Source organism: Stomoxys calcitrans, chromosome 1 (genome assembly GCF_963082655.1).
Source record: "Stomoxys calcitrans chromosome 1, idStoCalc2.1, whole genome shotgun sequence".
In the NCBI taxonomy this organism is placed as follows: Eukaryota; Metazoa; Arthropoda; class Insecta; order Diptera; family Muscidae; genus Stomoxys; species Stomoxys calcitrans.
The window spans coordinates 13,949,899-13,972,393 of record NC_081552.1 but is presented as its reverse complement, the minus strand read 5'-3'; the positions used below and the strand labels follow the sequence as shown (position 1 = coordinate 13,972,393).

General features: G+C 41.0%; 1 protein-coding gene across 1 annotated transcript in view; it reads left to right on the top strand.

The window, feature by feature from the left end:
* The window catches only part of LOC106092769 (glutamate receptor 2), a 29,685-nt gene extending 15,823 nt beyond the window's left edge, over positions 1–13,862 (top strand). The window contains exons 4-6 of the mRNA XM_059370634.1: positions 4,453–4,646; positions 12,661–12,962; positions 13,027–13,862. Of these exons, the coding sequence (XP_059226617.1) occupies positions 4,453–4,646; positions 12,661–12,962; positions 13,027–13,708 (1,178 nt within the window). The 3' untranslated portion in view covers positions 13,709–13,862. The remainder of the gene's footprint in view (positions 1–4,452; positions 4,647–12,660; positions 12,963–13,026) is intronic.
* Positions 13,863–22,495: the final 8,633 nt, after the last annotated feature.

The window sequence follows — 22,495 nt, the reverse complement described above, 5'->3', positions numbered from 1 at the left end:
TTCCACGGCATTTTCCATGGAGTGGGCAATTGTTTGCCACTGCGCCATTATAATATCGGAACAAGGAGTGCTTTCATCAAGCAGTTGGAGCGTTGTGCTAGCCTTTGCTGCAACAAGGTACATTTAACACGCTGGATGAATACCTTCCATCTATCACAACGTGATCAATTTGGTTCCTCTGGTTTAAATCGGGTGACAGCCAGGTGGCTTTGTGAATATTTTTATGTTAAAATCTGGTGCTACTAACTACCGTGTTTTTTGCCGCGGCGAAATCTATCAGCCTCAATCCATTGCTGGACGTTATCTCGTGGAGGCTAAACTTTCCGACTGTTGGACCAAAGATGTCTTCCTTCCCTATCTTTGCATTAAAATCTCCCGGAACGATTTAATATCATGAGCAGCGGTCATATTCTCTCTTTAGGCGCTTGTAGAAAATATCCTTGGTCTGCTCGCCCTTGCCTTCCGTCGTGGCATGGGCACAAATAAGGCTGATGTTGATGATTTTGGCTTTTATGCGGATTGTGGCTAACTTCTCATCCACCGGTGTAAAGCTGGAGACAAGATGTTTCAGTCTCCGACTGACCACAAATCCACAGCAAAATTCGTGCCTCGTGTTATGGCAGTTATAGTAGTTCGTCACCGTTTGGTGTTGTAGTGATGCCATTCCCAATCCATCTATTTACTATTCTTTTGTTTCTCATAGTTTTCCGGGGGCGGGTTACTGGCCCAGCGCCCCAACCGCATGGGTTTTGTGGGATTGCACATGTATTCCACGTTGTGGCGTGTCGCTTGCTTCAAGATCCTCCAGCCGCTCCTAACCTGGGAACAGACGCTGATGTTGGCCATTGGTTTTTTTGAAGGCGCCAATAACTCGCCTTGTCATCTCGAGTATCATTGGCACTCAGTATTTAATTAAGAGCCAGTGCCACCTGACTCCTTACTGAGACTCTCCTCTGGACAATCGGGCAGTCTGCGTCTCACTCCGCATAAAAATGGAGTTTTCCACCATCCGCAACCTGTGGGCGCACCCGGTAGATTTCAGCTAAGCTTGCCGTGGTAACGATGGACACCACACAAGTCGGAGCTCCAAGTTCCAGCCTGTGTGACGGTCATAGTTATCCCATGTCGGCCGGGCTAAGAGGGGTACTAGGTTTGTGAATTTTGGGTAAACCGTAGATACGGGGTGCATGAGCAGCGGAACAATGACGTTTTTTCTTCAGGAAACTGTCAATGTGGTTATTTTTGTATAGCTCAGCGACAAACTTGTTATTGGTTCGTTGGAGTTTCATGGTTGGATCGTTTCTTATAACTCTATATGTGTTGCTGTCTTGTAAAAGTGTTTCCATTTTTTCATTTTATTCCTCTTTGTATATTGCTACAGTCTTGTTTCCCTTGCCTGCTTGTACTAGTATTATATTTTTATGTTGCTAAAACAACATAAAGAAAAATGTTGTGTCCTTTTGTAGATTGCGAGTATAAACTTTTCTTTCGGTGTATTCCTAATTGTCCTCCTATAGTTGTTGAGTCCGTTGTTTATTTTGGCTCTGCATATTTCCTTTTGGTCGTCTTCGATGTTATGTACGCATTGTTCTTTATCGGCTATATGTAGAGGTGAAAAGTTTGACCTGCTTATAGGTAATGAAAATTTTTTCCCTAAAGGTAGTATCCATTTTCATTCTTATGCAAAAACTGTCTGTGTTTTGTTTTCAAACCAGTGTTCATTGTACACCAGTCCATGTTTTCTAAATTCCATTTCTTGTTGTTGATTTTCCCGTCGTGTGTTCTTAGCTTTTGTTTATGTATGAAAGACTAGAAGTCGGTTGTGCTTAATGTTGCTTGTAAATAGAATTGATTCTAAATTTTCTCTCTTGTGTTTTATTGCTTTGATATTTTGGGAGGTTTGTGTCATTTCTAAGTTTAGGATTTTTGAGTGGAAGTTGGCTTCTACAGTTTTGCATTGATTTTGTGTTGTGGTATGCAGAAAGAATTTTTATACCCCGAAGGATGGGGGTATATACATTTTGTCATTCCGTTTGCAACACATCGAAATATCCATTTCCGACCCTATAAGGTACATATATTCTTGATCAGCGTAAAAATCTAAGACGATCTAGACATGTCCGTCCGTCTGTCTGTTGAAACCACGCTACAGTCTTCAAAAATAGAGATATTGAGCTGAAACTTTGCACAGATTCTTTTTTTGTCCATAAGCAGGTTAAGTTCGAAGATGGGCTATATCGGACTATATCTTGATATAGCCCCCATATAGACCGATCCTCCGATTTAGGGTGTTAGGTCAATAAAAGCCACATTTATTATCCGATTTTGCTGAAATTTGGGACAGGGAGTTGTGTTAGGCCTTTTAACATTCTCCGTCAATTTGGCTTAGATCGGTCCAGATTTGGATATAGACGCCATATAGACCGATCCTCCGATTTATGGTCTTAGGCCCATAAAAGCCACATTTATTATCCAATTATGCTGAAATTTGGGACAGTGAGTTGTCTTAGGCCCTTCGACATCCTCCGTCAATATGGCTTAGATCGGTTCAGATTTGGATATAGCTGCCATATAGACCGATCCTCAAATTTAGACTCTTAGGCCCATATAAGCCATATTTACTATCCGATTTTGCTATAATTTGGGACAATGAGTTGTCTTAGACCCTTCGACATCCTCCGTCAGTATGGCTTAGATCGGTCCAGATTTGGATATAGCTGCCATATAGACCGATCCTCCGATTTAGGGTCTTAGGCCTATAAAAGCCACATTTATTATCCAATTTTGCTGAAATTTGGGGCAGCGAGTTGTCTTAGACCCTTCGACATCCTCCGTCAGTATGGCTTAAATCGGTCCAGATTTGGATATAGCTGCCATATAGACCGATCATCCGATTTGGGGTCTTAGGCCCATAAAACACGCATTTATTGTCCGATGTCGCCGAAATTTGGGACAGTGAGTTAAGTTAAACCCCTTGACATACTTCTGCATTATTGCACAGATCGGTCCAGATTTGGATATAGCTGCCATATAGACCGGTCTCTCGGTTTTAGGTTTTGGGGCCATAAAAAGCGAATTTATTGTCCGATGTTGGCGAAATTGTAGACAAAGAGTTAAGTTAAGCCCCTCCACATATTTCTGCTCTGGGACATAAGGTATGAGTTTTGCACCGGTTTTTGACGAAAGGTGGTTTACATATATACCCGAGGTGGTGGGTATCCAAAGTTCGGCCCGGCCGAACTTAACGCCTTTTTACTTGTTACCTTTTCTGTTGTGGATTTGGTGTGATTTGGTACCATGGTACGTAGCTTCTACATATTAGAAGAAATTTGAGTTGGAGTTGTTGTTGTGGCAGTCTTTTTGTCTCGTTGCAATATTGTTTTATTAGTTGTCGTATTTCGTTGTCATATATGAGAGCTACGTGCTGGAAGTAACCCTTCATGTTGATGCAATTTTGCGTCCGTTGTATTTTTATTCAAGTGTTGGATTTTAGCTAACTCGTTTTATTGTGCACTTGAGCATTCATTAAAGCCCTTGCAGTGACATTCAATTAATGTTCAAGTACACAATAAAAAAACCTTGGCAATGTTGGTGTATTTGGTGTTCTTACATTCATGACTATTGGGTTTAGGAGAGTAAGAGGACTCATTGAGCCGTGTTTCAAAACAAAAGCGTGCTCTATACCGTACTCAATAGTCGTTGGGTATGTAGAGCACCTTAATTAATTTGAAGAATGTGTTTATGAAAGTACATGGCGTATCAGAAATCGCGATCCACCGGAGTGTTTTGAAAATAGCTCACACTTGCCTTACTTAGAAGTCATTGAATATGATCTCGAGCTGGAAAATGTTTTGAAAAAGTCACAAAAAAATACTTTTTTTATTCCTCTTTAAACTTCCCTTTGCTTGTCGATCAATTGCAGGCTATCAAAAAATATACAGAAAACATGAAAATGAATGTTCATCTTTTATGTAAAATGTTTAACATTCACTTTGTCACCACAATGGAGCCAACCCATATTTAACCCCTCATGTTATTCGCCCTTTACAGGGTTCAATTGCATATTTGTACAACTATTAGATTGATTAGAAAAGTAAATATTTGCATTTGTCATCAAAATCGATAATTTTTAAATACACATACCCATTTATGTACATGTGAGGTAGAATATCCATTTATCCAGCCGCATATTAAACTGCTCCAAAGTACTTCCTCTCCCACTCCTTCCGCACCCTACATCTATTGCGAAATAAGTGCGGTAGGGTAGTCATTTATTTCACCTCAAATAAAATTGCTCTTAGGCTCTCTACCTCCCTTCACCTCTCTTTCTCTCGTCCAATTCCTTTGCGAGTTATGAAGTGCAACAAAGCCAGCATTTGATTAACAGGTGCAATGCCTGCATTAGAATCCTTTGTCATTCGTTTGTTCATTTGCTTGTTCGTTCAATTGTAGATTCGACACGTTTACTATTTGCAACATGGTGGATATTTATAACCATATTGACATCATTCTATACCGCCAATTTAACCGCTTTCCTCACGCTATCCCAGTTTACATTGCCTTTTAATACGGTCAACGATATTTTAACCAAAAATAAGCATTTTGTATCACAACGTGGCAGTGGCATTGAATATGCCATTAAATTGGTGAGTATATACACACTGACAGAAAAAAAAATTATTAAAAAGAATTTTAAAGCCAGTAAGGAAAGACTAAAGTCGGGCGTAGCCGACTATATAATACCCTACACCACTGAGTCCACCTACAACTTTTAATACATATATATACTATGTCTAAATCTCGCCAGACTTTAATTTTGTATACATACTGAAATGAGGATGGGAGCAGCTCATACCATCGCGGTATAATCGAGGCCACGATAGCAAACCTGGAAGGAAGGGAAGAAGTTTCGATCGGATATCTGAGATGAACCTTGAGGTCGAGTGCGAGGAACTCCTGCCAGCGGCACAGTCTTGGATTGACGGAACCCTACTATTGCCATCTGGAAGATCATGTTACACGGATGGATCAAAGCTAGAGAACAGAGTGGGCCTGGGGGTCTTCATTGAGAACTGAGGGACTGAGATCTGTTTTAGACTGCTTGACCATAATACGGTCCTGCAGGCGGAAATCCGGGCGATTACGGAATGCGTGAAGTGGTGTGGTGCTAACGCAAGGACGTCGAGTGTAAACATCTTTACGGACATTAAAATTGCCATAAGGGCAATAACAACCAGAACGGTATGGCCACGAACAGTATTGCAGTGTAAGAAGGAGACTAACGCCTTCTCCGAGGATGGCAACATCCGCATAGTTTGGGTGCCGGGCCATAACGGAGTAAGAGGGAATGAAAGGGCAGATGATTTGGCGGCCAGAGGACTGCCGTCAATTAACTTGGTTAACCCGGGTCGACGAAGTCCGAGTTAAGGGAGTGGGCGACGAATGCGCATGCAACACTGTGGAACAGCGAAACGGTCGCTAGTATGGCAAAAATCTTATGGAAGGATCCAAATCGTAAGAAGACGAGGCTATTACTGAAAGCAAGTAAAAAGGAGGTGGGTATAGCTATTGGTATCATGACGGGACACATAGGACTACGAGCTCACTTATGTAAAATCGGTACTGCAAGTGATATCATGTGTAGGCCATGCGAGATAGATGATGAGACGTTCGAGCATTTCCTTTGTCATCGCCCGGCTTTCGACAATACCAGACATGAACCAAATTAGGGGAGTGGCACTGAAAACAATTAAGTATTTTTTAAGTAGCACGGAATTCCTAACATAGATTTTCTTTTTCCAGGTTAGTTTTTTTTGTATTTAGAGCGTACAACAAGCCGATTACTGGCTTAGGTGTATGTCCATAGTGGCATGGGGCAGATTAATATCTGCACCCTCTTTTCAGCTTAACCTAACCTAACCTTGTGGAATATCGAATAGAACAGCAAGATGTTTTTACAATAGGACCCAAATTGTGGCTGGCGCAGTTTTAAAGGCGAATATCGGTTAAAAAATAATTTATGGGAATTACATATAAATCTGGACCGATTTAAAAGGAAATTTTGCACACATATTGGGACGTCAAATAGAGCAGTTCATGCAAAAGTTAGTAAAGATCACGTATTAAGACGTCAAACAAAACACCTCATGAAAAATTTGGTGAATATCGGACCAACATTGTGACTTCTACAGCCTTGATAGGCCATATGGGAGCTCTATCTAGATCTGAACCGATTTTGAAATTTTGCACACATATTGGAACGTCAAAAGGAGCATTTTATGCTAAATTTCGGATGAAAGTTGTGGCTTCTACAGCTTTAAAAGAGCATATCGGATGGAAAATATATGTGGAAGCTATATCTAAATCTGGACCGATTTGTTTGTCCTTGGTTTTGGTCCAAAGGTTTTGAATGAAAAATTTTACGACAGTCGAATAACAAATGCGATCTGTATCTTGATTACAAGAATACATGGACAGACAGGCGGACATAGTTGAACGCCTATGCCTCACGTAAGCTTACCTCTTATCGCACTTCCCGTCGAAAACATCCCGTCCTGTGCAAGATCTCCGAGATCGCAGAAAAACCGCCCCCAGAAAGGAGAGTCTGCGTCCCTGCAGACCCGGACATGAACGGAGCAAGTGCTCGACAGTCTCCTCCCCATCCTCAACAAGGCAAGTCATTGTGCGGCATTCCCATGTGCGACGCCATGCGGCTTATGGCCCAGTGTCCTGGTATGGCCCCTGTCAGTGTGCTTCGGTTGATGGCAAGACAGAGCACCCTAGCAATCCGGCGCCTATCCACGAAGTCTCATCCGCATTGGCCATTTCATCTACTTTGTTCAGCAGCTTTACAAATGGTATGTAAGCAAGACCGGTGCTCAGTGGGATGGAAACGAAAAAAACTATTGGGCTGCCCAAAAAGTAATTGGGGATTTTTCATATAGTCGGCGTTGACAAATTTTTTCATAGCTTATGACTCTGTTATTGCATTCTTTCTTCTGTCAGTTATCAGCTGATACTTTTAGTTTGCTTTAGAAAAAAAGTGTAAAAAAAGTATATTTGATTAAAGTTCATTCTAAGTTTTATTAAAAAAAAAAAATAATTTACTTTCTTTTAAAAAACCCGCAATTACTTTTTGGGCAACCCAATATTAAAAACTTTTCATCATAATACAGCGAAAAATTCATCATTTATTAACTCATAGTAGCTTTAACTTAATATTGTTCGATCTTCACCAATTTAAGAAGGCTATGTAAGGGCCTAACACAACTCATTGTATCAAATCCATCGATTGAAAAATGCAGCTTTTATGGGCCTAAAAACTTATATCGGCAGATCGGTATTTGTATAAGATAGCAATATATAGACCGATCTAAACCATAGTGCACGCGAATGTCGAAGACCCTAATGCAGCTCACTGTGTCAGCGAAATCGAGTAATAAACGTGTATATATTGTCCAATGAACATAAATTGGGAGATCGGTATATATGGCAGCTATATCCAAATATTGCCCGATCTGGACCATAATCGGTACGAATATCGAGAGACATAACGCAACTCATTGTGCTTAATTTCAGCAAAATTGGTTAATAAATTCACCTTTTATGGGTCAAAATCCTTAAACCGGGAGATCGGTCGAGAGGCCTCGAATAACTTACTATCCCAAATTTCAGTGAAATTGGAGAATAAGTGCGCCTTTTATAGCCCAAGACCCCAAGCCGAACGAAATGGCAGCTATATATAAATCTGGGCCGTAATGAACAGTGGTGTTGAGAGGCCTAACACAACTAATTTTCCCAAATTTCAGAGAAATCGGTTAATAAATTTAACTTTGATGCGCCTAACACTTTTAATCGGCAGCTCGGTCTTTATGGGGGCTAAATCAAGAAATAGTCGTATAGAGCCCATCTTTTTGTTTTTTAAAGGCTGTAGCTTGATTTCAACAGATAGACGGATGGACGTGGCTAAATCGTCTTAGATGTTTACGACGATCAAGAATATATATACTTTTAGGGGTCGTGAATGGATAATTCGAAGTGTTGGAAACCACCACCCATCCGTCGGTGGTGGGTATAAAAAGTAGGAGAAACCTCAATTCTGTAGTAAAATGCGAGATATCGACATATTAGGATTCGAATAAAGTTAAATATTCCACAAAAGAATTCAACATTAAAACTTTGGAGTCGATATAGACATATCCTACCGCGGAAACAATGGAGGAAATCTAGTAACAGCTACTGGCATTGTGTTTAGGACATGAAAATAATTTTTTTTTTCAGCTGCAGAAACCTATAAATGGTGGCAATGAATCGAGGATACACAGAAAAAAAACCACTACCAAATTTGTATGTGAAACTTTAAATTCTCAACGAGTTTTAGCATTGAATAGAAGACATTATTTGTTGAAGTACGTAAGTAAGACTCTACAAGAGACTTGACAAACAGAATTATTAAAATTTTGTGGGATTTCAACAAATTCGTTAGTTGAGGTAGTTGTTAAAATACGCGTACTACCATGTAGAACACAAAACGCCCATGCCATTCATCGCTTGCAAACACAGGTGCGAGTCCCCCGGTCGGCCAAAAAAAAGGTTATGGACCGATTTGAACCATACTTGGCACAGTTGTTGGATATCGTAACAAAACACGTCGTGCAAAATTTCATTCCCGGTTTAAGAATTGCGCACTCTAGAGGCTCAAGAAGTCAAGACCCCAGATCGGTTTATATGGCAGCTATATCAGGTTATGGACCGATTTGAACCATACTTGGCACAGTTGTTGGATATCACAACAAAACACGTCGTGCGAAATTTCATTCCAATCGGATAAGAATTGCGCACTCTACAGGCTCAGGAAGTCAAGACCCAAGATCGGTTTATATGGCAGCTATATCAGGTTATGGACCGATTTCAACCATACTTGGCACAGTTGTTGGATATCATAACAAAACACGTCGTGCAAAATTTTATCCCAATCGGATAAGAATTGAGCACTCTAGAGGCTCAAGAAGTCAAGACCCAAGATCGGTTTATATGGCAGCTATATCAAAACATGGACCGATATGGCCAATTTACAATACCAACCGACCTACACTAATAAGAAGTATTTGTGCAAAATTTCAAGCGGCTAGCTTTACTCATTCGGAAGTTAGCGTGCTTTCAACAGACAGACGGACGGACGGACGGACGGACATGGCTAGATCGACATAAAATTCCACGACGATCAAAAATATATATACTTTATGGGGTCTCAGACGAATATTTCGAGTAGTTACAATCAGAATGACGAAATTAGTATACCCCCCATCTTATGGTGGAGGGTATAAAAATTATGTTGGTAGGCAAGAGGATGCGTGCAAGACTACCAAACATGAGATCATGAGTTCAATATTCTGCAACACCAAAATTATTAAAATTTATTATTAAGGGTAATAGTAGAAAGTAACAGAGGAAAGTCCGAGAGCACAGTAAAACTAACGAGACAAAGCAGGGTGAGCCGAACAAAGAAAACAAAAACACCACCACTCGAAGCAAAGCACGGGCGTTGGCTGGATAGATGGTTTTTTGTCTTGCTAATGCATATATTGTTGTTGTTGTTATATGTTGGCTTGCAAAGAGTGCCTTTCAACAACAAATTTGTACTTTGGGTCGTTGAGATTCAAAATAAATTGTTGCAGGAAAATTAACAAATTCGCAGTTGTTTTTGCGACCAAAGTTGTTGTTTATTTTTATCTGTGTACCCTGATAGCAGTAGGGAATATATGCCACCGAGTCAGAATGAGATCAGCATAGCTTTAGCTTGGTTGAAAAACAACAAGACACCAGGAGCCGATGGATTACCAACTAAATAATTAGAGACCAGAGGCTACACATTGCTAAGCTCGTCTGCGTAATCTGCCTACAAGAACACATACCCAATGATTGGAATCTCACCATACTAGAGCATTCCTCCATAGTTAGTTCGTGCTAACTATGGAGGAATAAGTCTGCAAGTCCACGCCACAATTGAGTCTTAGATGTGGAATATAAATCATAGAGCAGATATTCACATTACGCAAAATCCTGGAAAAGGCATAAAAAGTTCTTCGGCAGTACTATATACTGGATAAGGGCTCCTCAAACCGTTGAAAACCAAACGAGGTTTCGAGCAAGGCGATAGGAAATAAAAATAATTTTTAACTTACTTTTAATTTGGAGACTACCGTAGCGCAATAGGTTAGCATGTCGGCCTATGATGCTGAACGCCTGGGTGCGAATCCTGGCGAGACCATCTGAAAAAATTTCCAGCGGTGCTTTTCCCCTCTTAATGCTGGCAATATTTGGGAGGTACTATGCCATGTAAAAACTTCTCTCCAAAGAGATGTCGCACTGCGACAAGCCTTCCGGACTCGACATTGAGCTTAAACTTGAATCGGGCCGCACTCATTGATATGTGAGAAGTTTGCCCCTGTTCCTCTGTGGTATGTTCATGGGGAAATTTTGCAACTCTCTTTTAATTTCTGCCTATATTATTGTTGTACCATAAGATGAAGGTATATTAATTTCGTCATTCCGTTTGTAATACCTCGAAATATTGATCTGAGACTCAACAAAATATTTATATATATATATATATATATATTCTTAATCGTTTTGACATTGTTAGTCGATTTAGGCATATCCGTCCGTCTGTCGAAAGCACGCTATCTTTCGAAGGAGTATAGCTTGGTGCTTGCACAAATACTTCTTATTAGTGCAGGTCAGTTGGGATTGTAAATGGGCAAAATTGGTCCATGTTTTGGTATAGCTGTCATGTAAACCGATATGTGATCTTGACTTCTTGAGCCTCTAGAGGACGTAACTCTTCTCCGTTTTGGCTGACATTTTGCACCACGTGTTTTATTTTGAGTTCCAAACAACTCTGCCAAGTATGGTTCAAATCGGTTCATAACCTGATATAGCTCCCATATAAACCGATATCGGATTATGACTTCTTGAGCCTCTTAAGGGTGCAATTATTATCCGATTTGGCTGAATTTATGCACGAAGTGTTTTGGTATGATCATCAACAACTATGCCAACTATGGTTCAAATCGGTTTATAACCTGATATAGCTCCCGATTTCTGATCTTGACTTCTTGCGCCGTTAGATGGCGTAATTATTATCCGATTTGGCTGAAATTATGCACAAAGTGTTTTAGTGAAGGAGTATAGCTAGGTGCTTAACATTTTCACAAATATTTCTTATTAGTGCAGGTCAGTTGGGATTGTAAATGGGCAAAATTGGTCCATGTTTTGGTAGAGCTGTCATGTAAACCGATTTGTGATCTTGACTTTTTGAGCCTCTAGAGGACGTAAATCTTCTCCGTTTTGGCTGACATTTTGCACCACGTGTTTTATTTTGACTTCCAAACAGCTTTGCCAAGTATGGTTCAAATTGGTTCATAACCTGATATAGCTCCCATATAAACCGATTTCTGATTTTGACTTCTTGCGCCGTTAGATGGCGTAATTATTATCCGATTTGGCTGAAATTATGCACGAAGTGTTTTGGTATGACCATCAACAACTATGCCAAGTATGGTTCAAATCGGTTCAAATCGGTTCATAACCTGATATAGCTCCCATATAAACCAATTTCAAGTCTCGACTTCTTGAGACGTTAGATGGCGCAAATCTCCTCCAATTTAGCTGACCAACGACTTCTTGTATGACCTTTAAAATACGTGTTAAATATGACCTGAATCAGTCCATAACCTGATATAGCTCCCATATAAACAGATCTCCCAATTTTAATTCTTAAACCACTATAGGGCGCAATCTTATCCTATTTGGCTGAAATGTTGCACCTTGAATTCCACCATGGCCAAACCAAGTATTGCACCAATCGGTTTATAACTTGGAAAAGCTGACTTTGCATAGCAATTCTTATCCATTGTCCTTTGTTTGTCTATAAAGGGATATCGGCCAAAGAACTTGACAAATGCAATCCATGGTGGAGGGTATATAAGATTTGGCCGGCCGAACTTGGAAAGCTTTTACTTGTTATATCCTACAGCACCACTGTGGTACTGGGTATTATAACTCTGTACATTTGTTTGCAACGCTAAGAATGAGTAGAGCCATTGGTAAGTATACCGATCGACACAGAATCACTTTCTGATTCGATTTAGCCATGTCCGTCTGTGAGTTCATGTATTTTTGTTATCAAGGTACAGGTCGTGTTTAAAGTCCAATCGTCACGAAACTTGTACATGCCATTTTGCTGGCTCAGGGACGAACGCTATTAATTTTGATACAAAATCGGTTCAGACTTAGATATAGCTGCCATCCATATATGAGTATCGACCGATTTGCACTTATAAGGCCGTAGTAAATACAATTTTGAACCGATCTGTACAAAATTTAGCACAAATGCAAAATTTCATCAAAATCGGTTCAGATTTCTATATAGCTCCCATAAATATGTATCGCCCGATTCACACATATAAGGCCGTAGTAACCTCAATTTCAAACTGATATTTGGCACGAATTGTTTTGTTAACGAATAGCTTATGATCTAGCATTTACTGACTACTACTTTTTATTTCAAAGTAGTTGTAGGTGCATCTGGTGTTGTAGGGTCGCCCGATTTTAGCTTTTCCTTACTGGTTATAATTAATTCCCTTTTTTCCTCCACAGACCAATGAAAGCTTGTCTATGTTAAGCGGCATGGTTGATAGAAAATATGCCGTTTTCACTGAAGACACCAATGATACCTTAAATTTGCGCAAATATGTGGAAAAATCCGGCTATGTCTTTGTAAGGGATCGTCCAGCTATTACCCACGTACTCTATGCGGATTACTTGTATCGCAAGACTATCAGTTATGATAATGAGAAGATTCATTGTCCCTTTGCCATGGCCAAGGATCCTTTCCTGAAGAAGAAACGCTCATTTGCTTATCCCAGAAATAGTAATTTGAGTGAACTTTTTGATAGAGAGTAAGTAAGAAATAAGACAGAGCGAGAGAGTAAAGAATAATTTGTATGTTTTATTTATTTACAGGTTACTCAATCTTGTGGAATCTGGCATTATTAAACATTTGTCAGCTCGCTCATTACCAAATGCCGAAATTTGTCCCCAGAATTTGGGTGGCACTGAACGTCAATTGCGCAATGGTGATTTGATTATGACCTACTACATTATGTTTGCTGGCTTTGCCACCTCTATTGTGGTGTTTAGCACTGAAATGCTATTCCGTTACATCAACTATCGGCGAGAGGCAAATCAATGGGCCACCCATGGTGTGGGTCGTACTCCGAATGGTGGTCAAGTCAAACCCTCCAAATGGTTTTGGCGCATCGGTGGTGGTTCTGGCAGTGCCAAAGAATTGTTGGGTAGTGCTCATACAAACCAGATAACACCACCTCCACCTTATCAGAGCATATTCAGGGGACGTCAAGAGAATACCAACATACGTCGTTGGCAGCATGCAGCCAATTTTGGAGCCAACAATGGTGCTCCTGGCGGCGAAGGAGGATTTGGTGTATTGCGACCCGTGGGTCTTGGAAATTATTATGGCAATGATATTGGAGCACCAATAAATGGAGGTTTGGAGACAACCGGTTTAAGAAAGTTCATAAATGGCCGCGAGTACATGGTATATCGTACCCCCGATGGACGTAATCAATTGGTACCAGTTAGAGTACCATCGGCTGCTTTATTCCAATACTCGTATACGGAATAGAGATAGAGGAATACGCATTGAAAATAAGCGCTGTTGCTGTGTTCTTTGTCCTTTTCTATTATTATGTATGTTTGCATATGTGTTGTTAGTGTTTTTGTTTTCTGATAGATTTTAAGGAAGAATTAAATTTTTGAATATTCTTTGCGTTATTAAAGTTTGACTCTATGTATGTACGTTTTGAGATTTAACAAGTAAAAGCGTGCTAAGTTCGGCCGGGCCGAATCTTATATACCCTCCACCATGGATCGCATTTGTCGAGTTCTTTTCCCGGCATCTCTTCTTAGGCAAAAAAGGATATAAGAAAAGAGTTGCTCTGCTATTAAAACGATATCAAGATATGGTCCGGTTCGGACCACAATTAAATTATATGTTGGAGACCTGTGTAAAATTTCAGCCAAATCGTATAAGAATTGCGCCCATTGGGGCTCACGAAGTAAAATAGGGAGAACGATTTATATGGGATCTGTATCGGGCTATAGACCGATTCAGACCATAATAAACACGTTTGTTGATGGTCATCAGAGGATCCGTCGTACAAAATTTCAGGCATATCGGATAATAATTGCGACCTCTAGGGGTCAAGAAGTCAAGATCCCAGATCGGTCTATATGGCAGCTATATCAGGTTATGAACCGATTTGAACCTTATTTGACACAGTTGTTGAAAGTAAAAATAAAATACGTCATGCAAAATTTCAGCCAAATCGAATAGGAATTGCGCCCTCTAAAAGCTCAAGAAGTCAAATCCCCAGATCTGTTTATATGACAGCTATATCAGGTTATTAACCGATTGCAACCATACTTGGCACAGTTGTTGGATATCATAATGAAATACTTCGTGCAAAAATTCATTCAAATCGGATAAGAATTGTGCCCTCTAGAGGCTCAAAAAGTCAAGACCCAAGTTCGGTTTATATGGCAGCTATATCAGGTTATAAACCGATTTAATCCATACTTGGCACAGTTGTTGGGTATCATAACAAAACACGTCGTGCGAAATTCCATTCCAATCGGATAAGAATTGTGCCCTCTAGAGGCTCAAGAAGTCAAGACCCAAGATCGGTTTATATGGCAGCTATATCAGGTTATGGGTCGATTTGGACCATACTTGGCACAGTTGTTGGATGTCATAACAAAACACGTCGTGCAAAATTTTATTCTGATCGGATAAGAATTGCGCACGCTAGAGGCTCAAGAAGTCAAGACCCAAGATCGGATTATATGGCAGCTATATCAGGTTATGGACCGATTTAAACCATACTTGGCACAGTTGTTGGATGTCATAACAAAACACGTCGTGCAAAATTTCATCCGAATCGGATAAGAATTGCGCACTCTAGAGGCTCAAGAAGTCAAGACCCAAGATCGGTTTATATGGCAGCTATATCAGGTTATGGACCGATTTGAACCATACTTGGCACAGGTATTGGATATAATAACAAAACACGTCGTGCAAAATTTCATTCTGATCGGATAAGAATTGCGCACGCTAGAGGCTCAAGAAGTCAAGACCCAAGATCGGATTATATGGCAGCTATATCAGGTTATGGACCGATTTAAACCATACTTGGCACAGTTGTTGGATGTCATAACAAAACACGTCGTGCAAAATTTCATCCGAATCGGATAAGAATTGCGCACTCTAGAGGCTCAAGAAGTCAAGACCCAAGATCGGTTTATATGGCAGCTATATCAAAACATGGACCGATATGGTCCATTTACAATACCAACCGACCTACACTAATAAGAAGTATTTGTGCAAAATTTCAAGCGGCTAGCTTTACTCCTTCGGAAGTTAGCGTGCTTTCGACAGACAGACAGACGGACGGACGGACGGACGGACGGACGGACGGACAGACGGACGGACATGGCTAGATCGACATAAAATGTCACGACGATCAAGAATATATATACTTTATGGGGTCTCAGACGAATATTTCGAGTAGTTACAAACAGAATGACAAAATTAGTATACCCCCCATCTTATGGTGGAGGGTATAAAAAAAAGAAAGAGTGTTTGTTTATATTCGCTCCGCTCAGCTCTTTAATTTTTAAATTGATTATATTGGGTTGCCCAAAAAGTAATTGCGGATTTTTCATATAGTCTGCGTTGACAAATTTTTTCACAGCTTGTGACTCTGTAATTGCATTCTTTCTTCTGTCAGTTATCAGCTGTTACTTTTAGCTTGCTTTAGAAAAAAAGTGTAAAAAAAGTATATTTGATTAAAGTTCATTCTAAGTTTTATTAAAAAGAAAGCAAATTCTTTTAAAAAATCCGCAATTACTTTTTGGGCAACCCAATATATTTTTATACCCACCACCGAAGGATGGGGGTATATTCATTTTGTCATTCCGTTTGCAACACATCGAAATATCCATTTCGGACCCTTTAAAGTATATATATGTATTCTTGATAGTCGTAAAAATCTAAGGCGGTCTAGCCATGTCTGTTGAAATCATGCTACAGTCTTTAAAAATAGAGATATTGAGCTGCAATTTTGCACAGTGTAGATCGATCCGCCGATTTAGGGTCTTAGGCCCAAAAAATCCGCATTTATTATCCGAGTTTGCTGAAATTTGGGACAGTGAGTTATGTTAGACCCTTCGATATCCTTCTTCAATTTGACCTAGATCGGTCTAGATTTGTATATAGCTGTCATATAGAAAGATCTCTCGATTTAAGGTCTTGGGCCCATAAAAAGCGCACTTATCAACCGATTTCCCAGAAACTTGGGACAGTAAGTTGTGTTAGGTCCATCGATATTCTTCTTCAATTTGGCCCAGATGGGTCTAGATTTGGATATAGCTGCCAAATAGACCGGTCTCTCGTTTTAAGCTTTTGGGTCCATAACAGGCAAATTTTTTGTTCGATTTCTCCGAAATTTGGAAGAGTGATTTGTGTTTGGCCGACATCGTTCTTGGATCGGTTTAGATATAGCTCCCATATATATGTTTCGCCTGATTTGCACTTATATAATCGTATTAACAAGAAATTTCGACACGACTCATCTAAACGTATATTCAAAATTTCATTAAATCGGCTGAGATTTGGATATAGCTCGTATATATATTTCGCACGACTTACACTTATAACTGTAGCCGTTGAGTCGAGCGGACGTGTTTTTATTTCGCTCCTCAAAGAAAAAAAATATATATTCGTATTTCGGAATAGGTACTACCTATTACGAAAAAAAAATTTAAAGTCTTTTGGAGTAGGCTAGAAATGGACTCCAAAGACTCAAGATCTGCGGTGGTGGCGTCAGACCGTAGCGTGTTGTCCTCCCCACCTATACGTGTGGGTGCCTTAGAACCTGTTGTCGAGAATAATGCTGCAAGCGCACAACTAGTCATCAGACTAATTAACGAGGAAGAGACGGATAAACCAGAGGGATGCACAGTTCGTCCCCAGCCTTTAAGTAAAGGTGGTGTTTCTGACTCGGATTTAGGCAGCGACGGGGTGGGTGCAAAACTCAACCTGGTGAGAAAGATGGATATTCCATAGCTCACAAAGATGACGGTCTTCATCAAGGGATGGGACAGTAAATATGCCACGGAACGCATGTTAGGATTCTTGGGCAAGCAAAACCAAGGTTTGGTCGCAGAGAAGTGGGAGGTCTTCCTCAGGGTAGGAGAAGGAGCAAGGAACTCTCCTTGTGGTTGGCATTGATTAAGTCTCCGTGACGAGTTTGGCTAAGACTAAAGGCATGGCGCACTACGGGAGCAAAGCTGTCTTTTTCAAGCTTGGGAGGACTAGGATAGGCAGAAATTCTTATTTTAAGACATCAGGCCGTGCAGTGGCAGGTGACTCTACACCGCCCAACGAACAGGGGGCTGACAGCGAGACAATCACAGCCTCTCTCAATATTAGAAAGACTAGGATAAGCCAAGATCCTAATACTACAGTATCAGGTAGTGCAGTGGCGAGAGAGACTCAACACAGCCTAACAAACAGGGACCCAACACCGACTTCAAGATTCGGAATGCTGGGATAGCTTAAGATCCTAAAATTGAAACATTAGGCAGCGCAGCGGCAGGAGTGTTAATGCAACCCAACGAACAGGGAGCCGATGATGGTACCATCACCTACTCCCACAAAGCCCGTTTACTTAAGATTTGGAAGACTAAAATAGGCAAAGATCGTAGTATTGAAACATCAGGTAGTACAGGGAAAGCAAACCCAATACAGCCTAACGAAAAGGGACCCGACGATGGAACTATTATCGCCTTTATAACGAGTCAGAAGGCAAATAACCCCAAACGATGACATCAGGCGGTGCAGTGACACGAAAGTCAATGCAGTCTAAAGAACAGGGAGCAGACGATGAGATCATCACCTACTCCCAAGATGCCCATTAACTGGAGGACCAATGATTGAGGCAATCCAGATAAACGTCCACCGGAGCGAGACTGCTACACACGCTCTGATGGAGAAAATCAGCAAGGGCAAGATTCATATTGCCTTAATTCTGGAGTCATGGACGACCCGAAACAAAGTTTCTGGACTGAACCATATCAACTACCAATTATTCTATGCTAACACTGGTACTCGGCCGAGGGCCTGCGTAATTTGTCATAAAAATTTGAATTATATATTTTTCCCAGAGTTGTCAACGTCGGATGCAACAGTGGTGAGACAGGGAGACGGTGGGGCATACCTGGCATCACTTTATCTGCCTTTGGACTCTCCGACACCGCCATCGACGTCGGAGCTGCAACGGCTGGTGGGGAAAGCAAAAAAAAGACATGAAATGAGGTACTAATAGGGTGCGATGCGAACTCTCACCACATTTCGTGGGGTAGTACCGACACTAATAAGCGGGGCCAAGCCCTGGCAGAGTTCTTGAATACTAATGACCCAATAACACTTAATATTGGTAACACCGCTACCATTGTTAGTAGGATTAGGTGGGAGGTATTAGATGTAACGATATGTTCGAAAAATCTAATCGATGAGGTTCAGGATTGGAGGGTCTCAATGAAACACTCCATCGATACATTAGGTTTAGAATCATCGCTACATTAGGTTTAAAAAAGCACGGCCAGCGCCAAATCCGATAAGCTTCCGGAATAAGCTGAAAACCAACTGGACAAAATTCGGAAGGCTACTTAGAAGAAGTCTTGGGCAAGATAATTTAGATTGTCCAAGCATAGAAGACATTGACTAAAATGTCAACCGGATTACGACTGCACTGGTGGGGTCCTTCGAAGATAGTTGTCCTCCTCGGGAAAGGAAATCAGCCCAAGGAAAACCCTGGATGATCGGGGAGATTCGCAATATTGGGAAAGAGTTCTGCAGACTTTTTAACAGAGCACGTCGTCAAAAAGCGGACGTTTATTGGAATGTGTATAACACACGGCTCAAGGAATACAATAAGATTACCAGAGCGGCAAAACGTGCTTCCTGGTAGATTTTTTGCGAACAGGTCGATAGCGTTAATGACGCCTCATAGATAAAAAATGTTTTCTCAAAAACCCATATCCTAACTGAAACTTTAGTAGACGACAAGGGAGTGAGAGCAGAGACAACGGAGCACATGTTGAGGCTTTTGATGACAATCCATATTCCACAGGATACGGCGGGACTCACGGAGACACCGGAATCTTTGAATAATGACGTTGATCGAAGGTTTATAATTACAGAATTTATGGTGAAGGAATCCTTGAGTAGCTTCAAACCATTTAAGTCACCCGGACCTGGTGGAATATTTCCGGCGTTATTACAGAAAGAGGCAGACTATATGGCGCCCCACCTGGCCAATATTTCCACAGCAGCGACTTGCATATACTCCGAAAACCTGGCAAGAGCAATGGTGGTATTAGACCCAAGCCCGGTAAGGCAAGCCATGAGTCACCAAAGGCCTACAGACCTATAAGCCTTACGTCCTTTCTACTCAAAACCATTTAAAGTATTTTGGACCCCATGATAAACAGTAGGACGTCCAGCGAACGGCTCAAATACAAACAGCATGCCTATGTTTAGGGAAGGTCGGTAGAGACTGCCCTGCACAAGCTTGTGCATACATCGAGGGGGCTTTTAACAATGTGTGGACCGACACACTGATCCAATCCTTAGACCAATACCGGTTGGAACGGGTCCTTAGAGACTGGATAAACCATATGCTAAGGAACAGGTGGATAAATTGTGTGTCCCATGGCATAAATATAAGGGAGAAAGTGGCACAAGGCACGCCACAGGGGGGCATTTTATCGCCACTCCTATGGGTGACCACCATAAATGACCTATTACGGATGCTGACTGACGATGACAAACGATGTTATAATACTTCTAAGGGGTAAGGATCCGAACGAGCTATGCAGAAGGGCCGAATGGGTTTTGCATATGACCTATGACTGGGCCAGACCCAGAGGTCTCAATGTTAGCCTAGAGAAGACTGAAATATGCCTGTTCACGAGGAAAACGAAGGTGGGCCAATTTAACGTACCACGTTTTCTCAATAAGACGATTTCGATATGTGACAAGGTCAAAGAGAAGGTGGAGCGATGAGGACCACGCTCACTAGGTCAGTGGAGACTATTCTAGATATCCGACCCATTGACATACAGTTTAAGTGTGAGGCAGCCACTGCGGATATGAGACTTAACGCGATGGGAGAATGGATTGAGAATGGAAGCAGCTCATACCATCGCGGTATAATCGAGGCCACGATAGGAAACCTGGAAAGAAGGGAGAAGGTTTCCTATCGAATACCTGAGATGAACCTTGAAGTCGAGTGCGAGGCACTGCTGCCATCGGCACAGTCATGGATTGACGGAATCATAGTATTGCCACCTGGAAGATCATGTTACACGGATGAATCAAAGCTAGAGGACAGCGTGTGAATAGGGGTCTACATTGAGAACCCAGGGACTGAGATCTGTTTTAGACTGCGTGACCATAATACGGTCCTTGGGGGCGGATATCCGGGCAATCACGAAATGTGTGAAGTGGTGTGGTGCTAACGCGAGGACGTCGAGTGTGAACATTTTTACCGACAATAAAATTGTCATAAGGGCAATAACAACCAGGACGGTATGGTCACGAACAGTGCAGTGCAGTGTAAGAAGGAGATTAACGCCTTCTCTGAGGATGGCAAAATACGCATAGTTTGGGTGCCAGGCCATAATGGAGTAAGGGAAAATGAAAGGGCAGACGATTTGGCAGTGAAGGCCAGAGGACTGTCGTCTTTCGGATCGACGCAGACCTAGTTAAGGGAGTGGGCGACGAATGCGCATGCAACATTGTGGAACAGCGAAACGGTCGGTAGGACAGCGAAAATCCTTTGGGGGGATCCAGATCGTGAGAAAACGAAGCTATTACTGAAAGGAAGCAAGACGCAGGTCAGTATAGCTATTGGTATCAAACTTCAACCACCACTCTTGTTATTTACATTGTGTAACATATAACAACAATAAACAACACTGAATTGATCTCTTGCGTTTGCATACATATTTAATACGGTCTGTCTGTCTAAGCTTTTTGTAGCTTAAGCATATATTTATATTCAGTAAAACATATATTACCTTCATTCCCAACCATTTGTGCGAAATGGATTCCTTCCATCTCTTCTCAGGCCCTTTGGAATAATCTATTAATGATTTTATGATTGAAATTTTCGACCCCCTAACTGCAAACTACCAAAAACCCTTGAAAACTCCTTGCATGTGGTGTATAATTAACATATTATCACGTCAGAGTGACCTTTTCAAAATTGTCTACTGGCACAGCATTCAATTATGGTTTCTTTGCTGTTGTTGAAGTGTCAGCTCTCCTACCCAACAGACGTTACGTAATGCCAACTAATTATTCTCCAATTATCATTTTCCCCTACACACTAACACAGTTCCCTTACACACTAACACAGTCACATATTGTAGATTGTGGTTTTTTCAATGATTTGATTGTTTATTGCTTATACGATTTTGGTCGCTTTGATTAATTAAGTTATGGCCTGGGCATTTATTGATGGTGGGCGTAACTGTGAGTGATGCACACAGAAATGCTGTTTGGAACTCGTATACGCATATCTAACTCCTCCCTCCTCCTCTTAAGGCACTGCTCTCCTTGTGAGGGACTCACCACATAACGAAAAGACATCAATGATTCAAATAGTGTAAGGTCATTTGTGACAGAGAGATAATTGTGTTAGTATTTGAGGGGAACATTGCTATGTTTGTACGAGTATGAATGTTCACATGATTTTGATAGTATTTTGGTATTTGTTTGCTTGCCTTTATTTAAACCTTAGATTTCGGCTTGCGTGATTCGTTGTTAAGAAATAATTGCTTGGGGAATGGAAAATGAACAGTTAACACCTTTTGATATGGTGTTTGTAAAACATTTTTCAGTAAATTGAGTGGGTTTTGAGGACACAGTGGAGGATATTTATGTAGACGGACGGAGCATGTAGCTGTTATTTCTAGTCACATTTCATCAATGTATCCTCTCGTTCCACTTTGTCTAGATTTAGTCCTCTTTAAACCACCAATGCCTGGATACCCACCACCTCGGGTATATATGTAAACCACTTTTCATCAAAATTCGGTGAAAATTTCATACCTTATGTCCCATATCAGTTATATCAAAATAGGTTACGATTTGGACCAAATACTAATAAGCATACTAGCTAAATCTAAAAATAAACCGATCTGAACTATATACGACACGGATGTCGAAAAGCCTAATGTAAGACACTGTGTCAAACTTCAGTGAAATCGGATTATAAATGCGCCTTTTATGGGGCCAAGACTTTAAATAGAGATATTGCTCTACATTGCAGCTATATCCAAA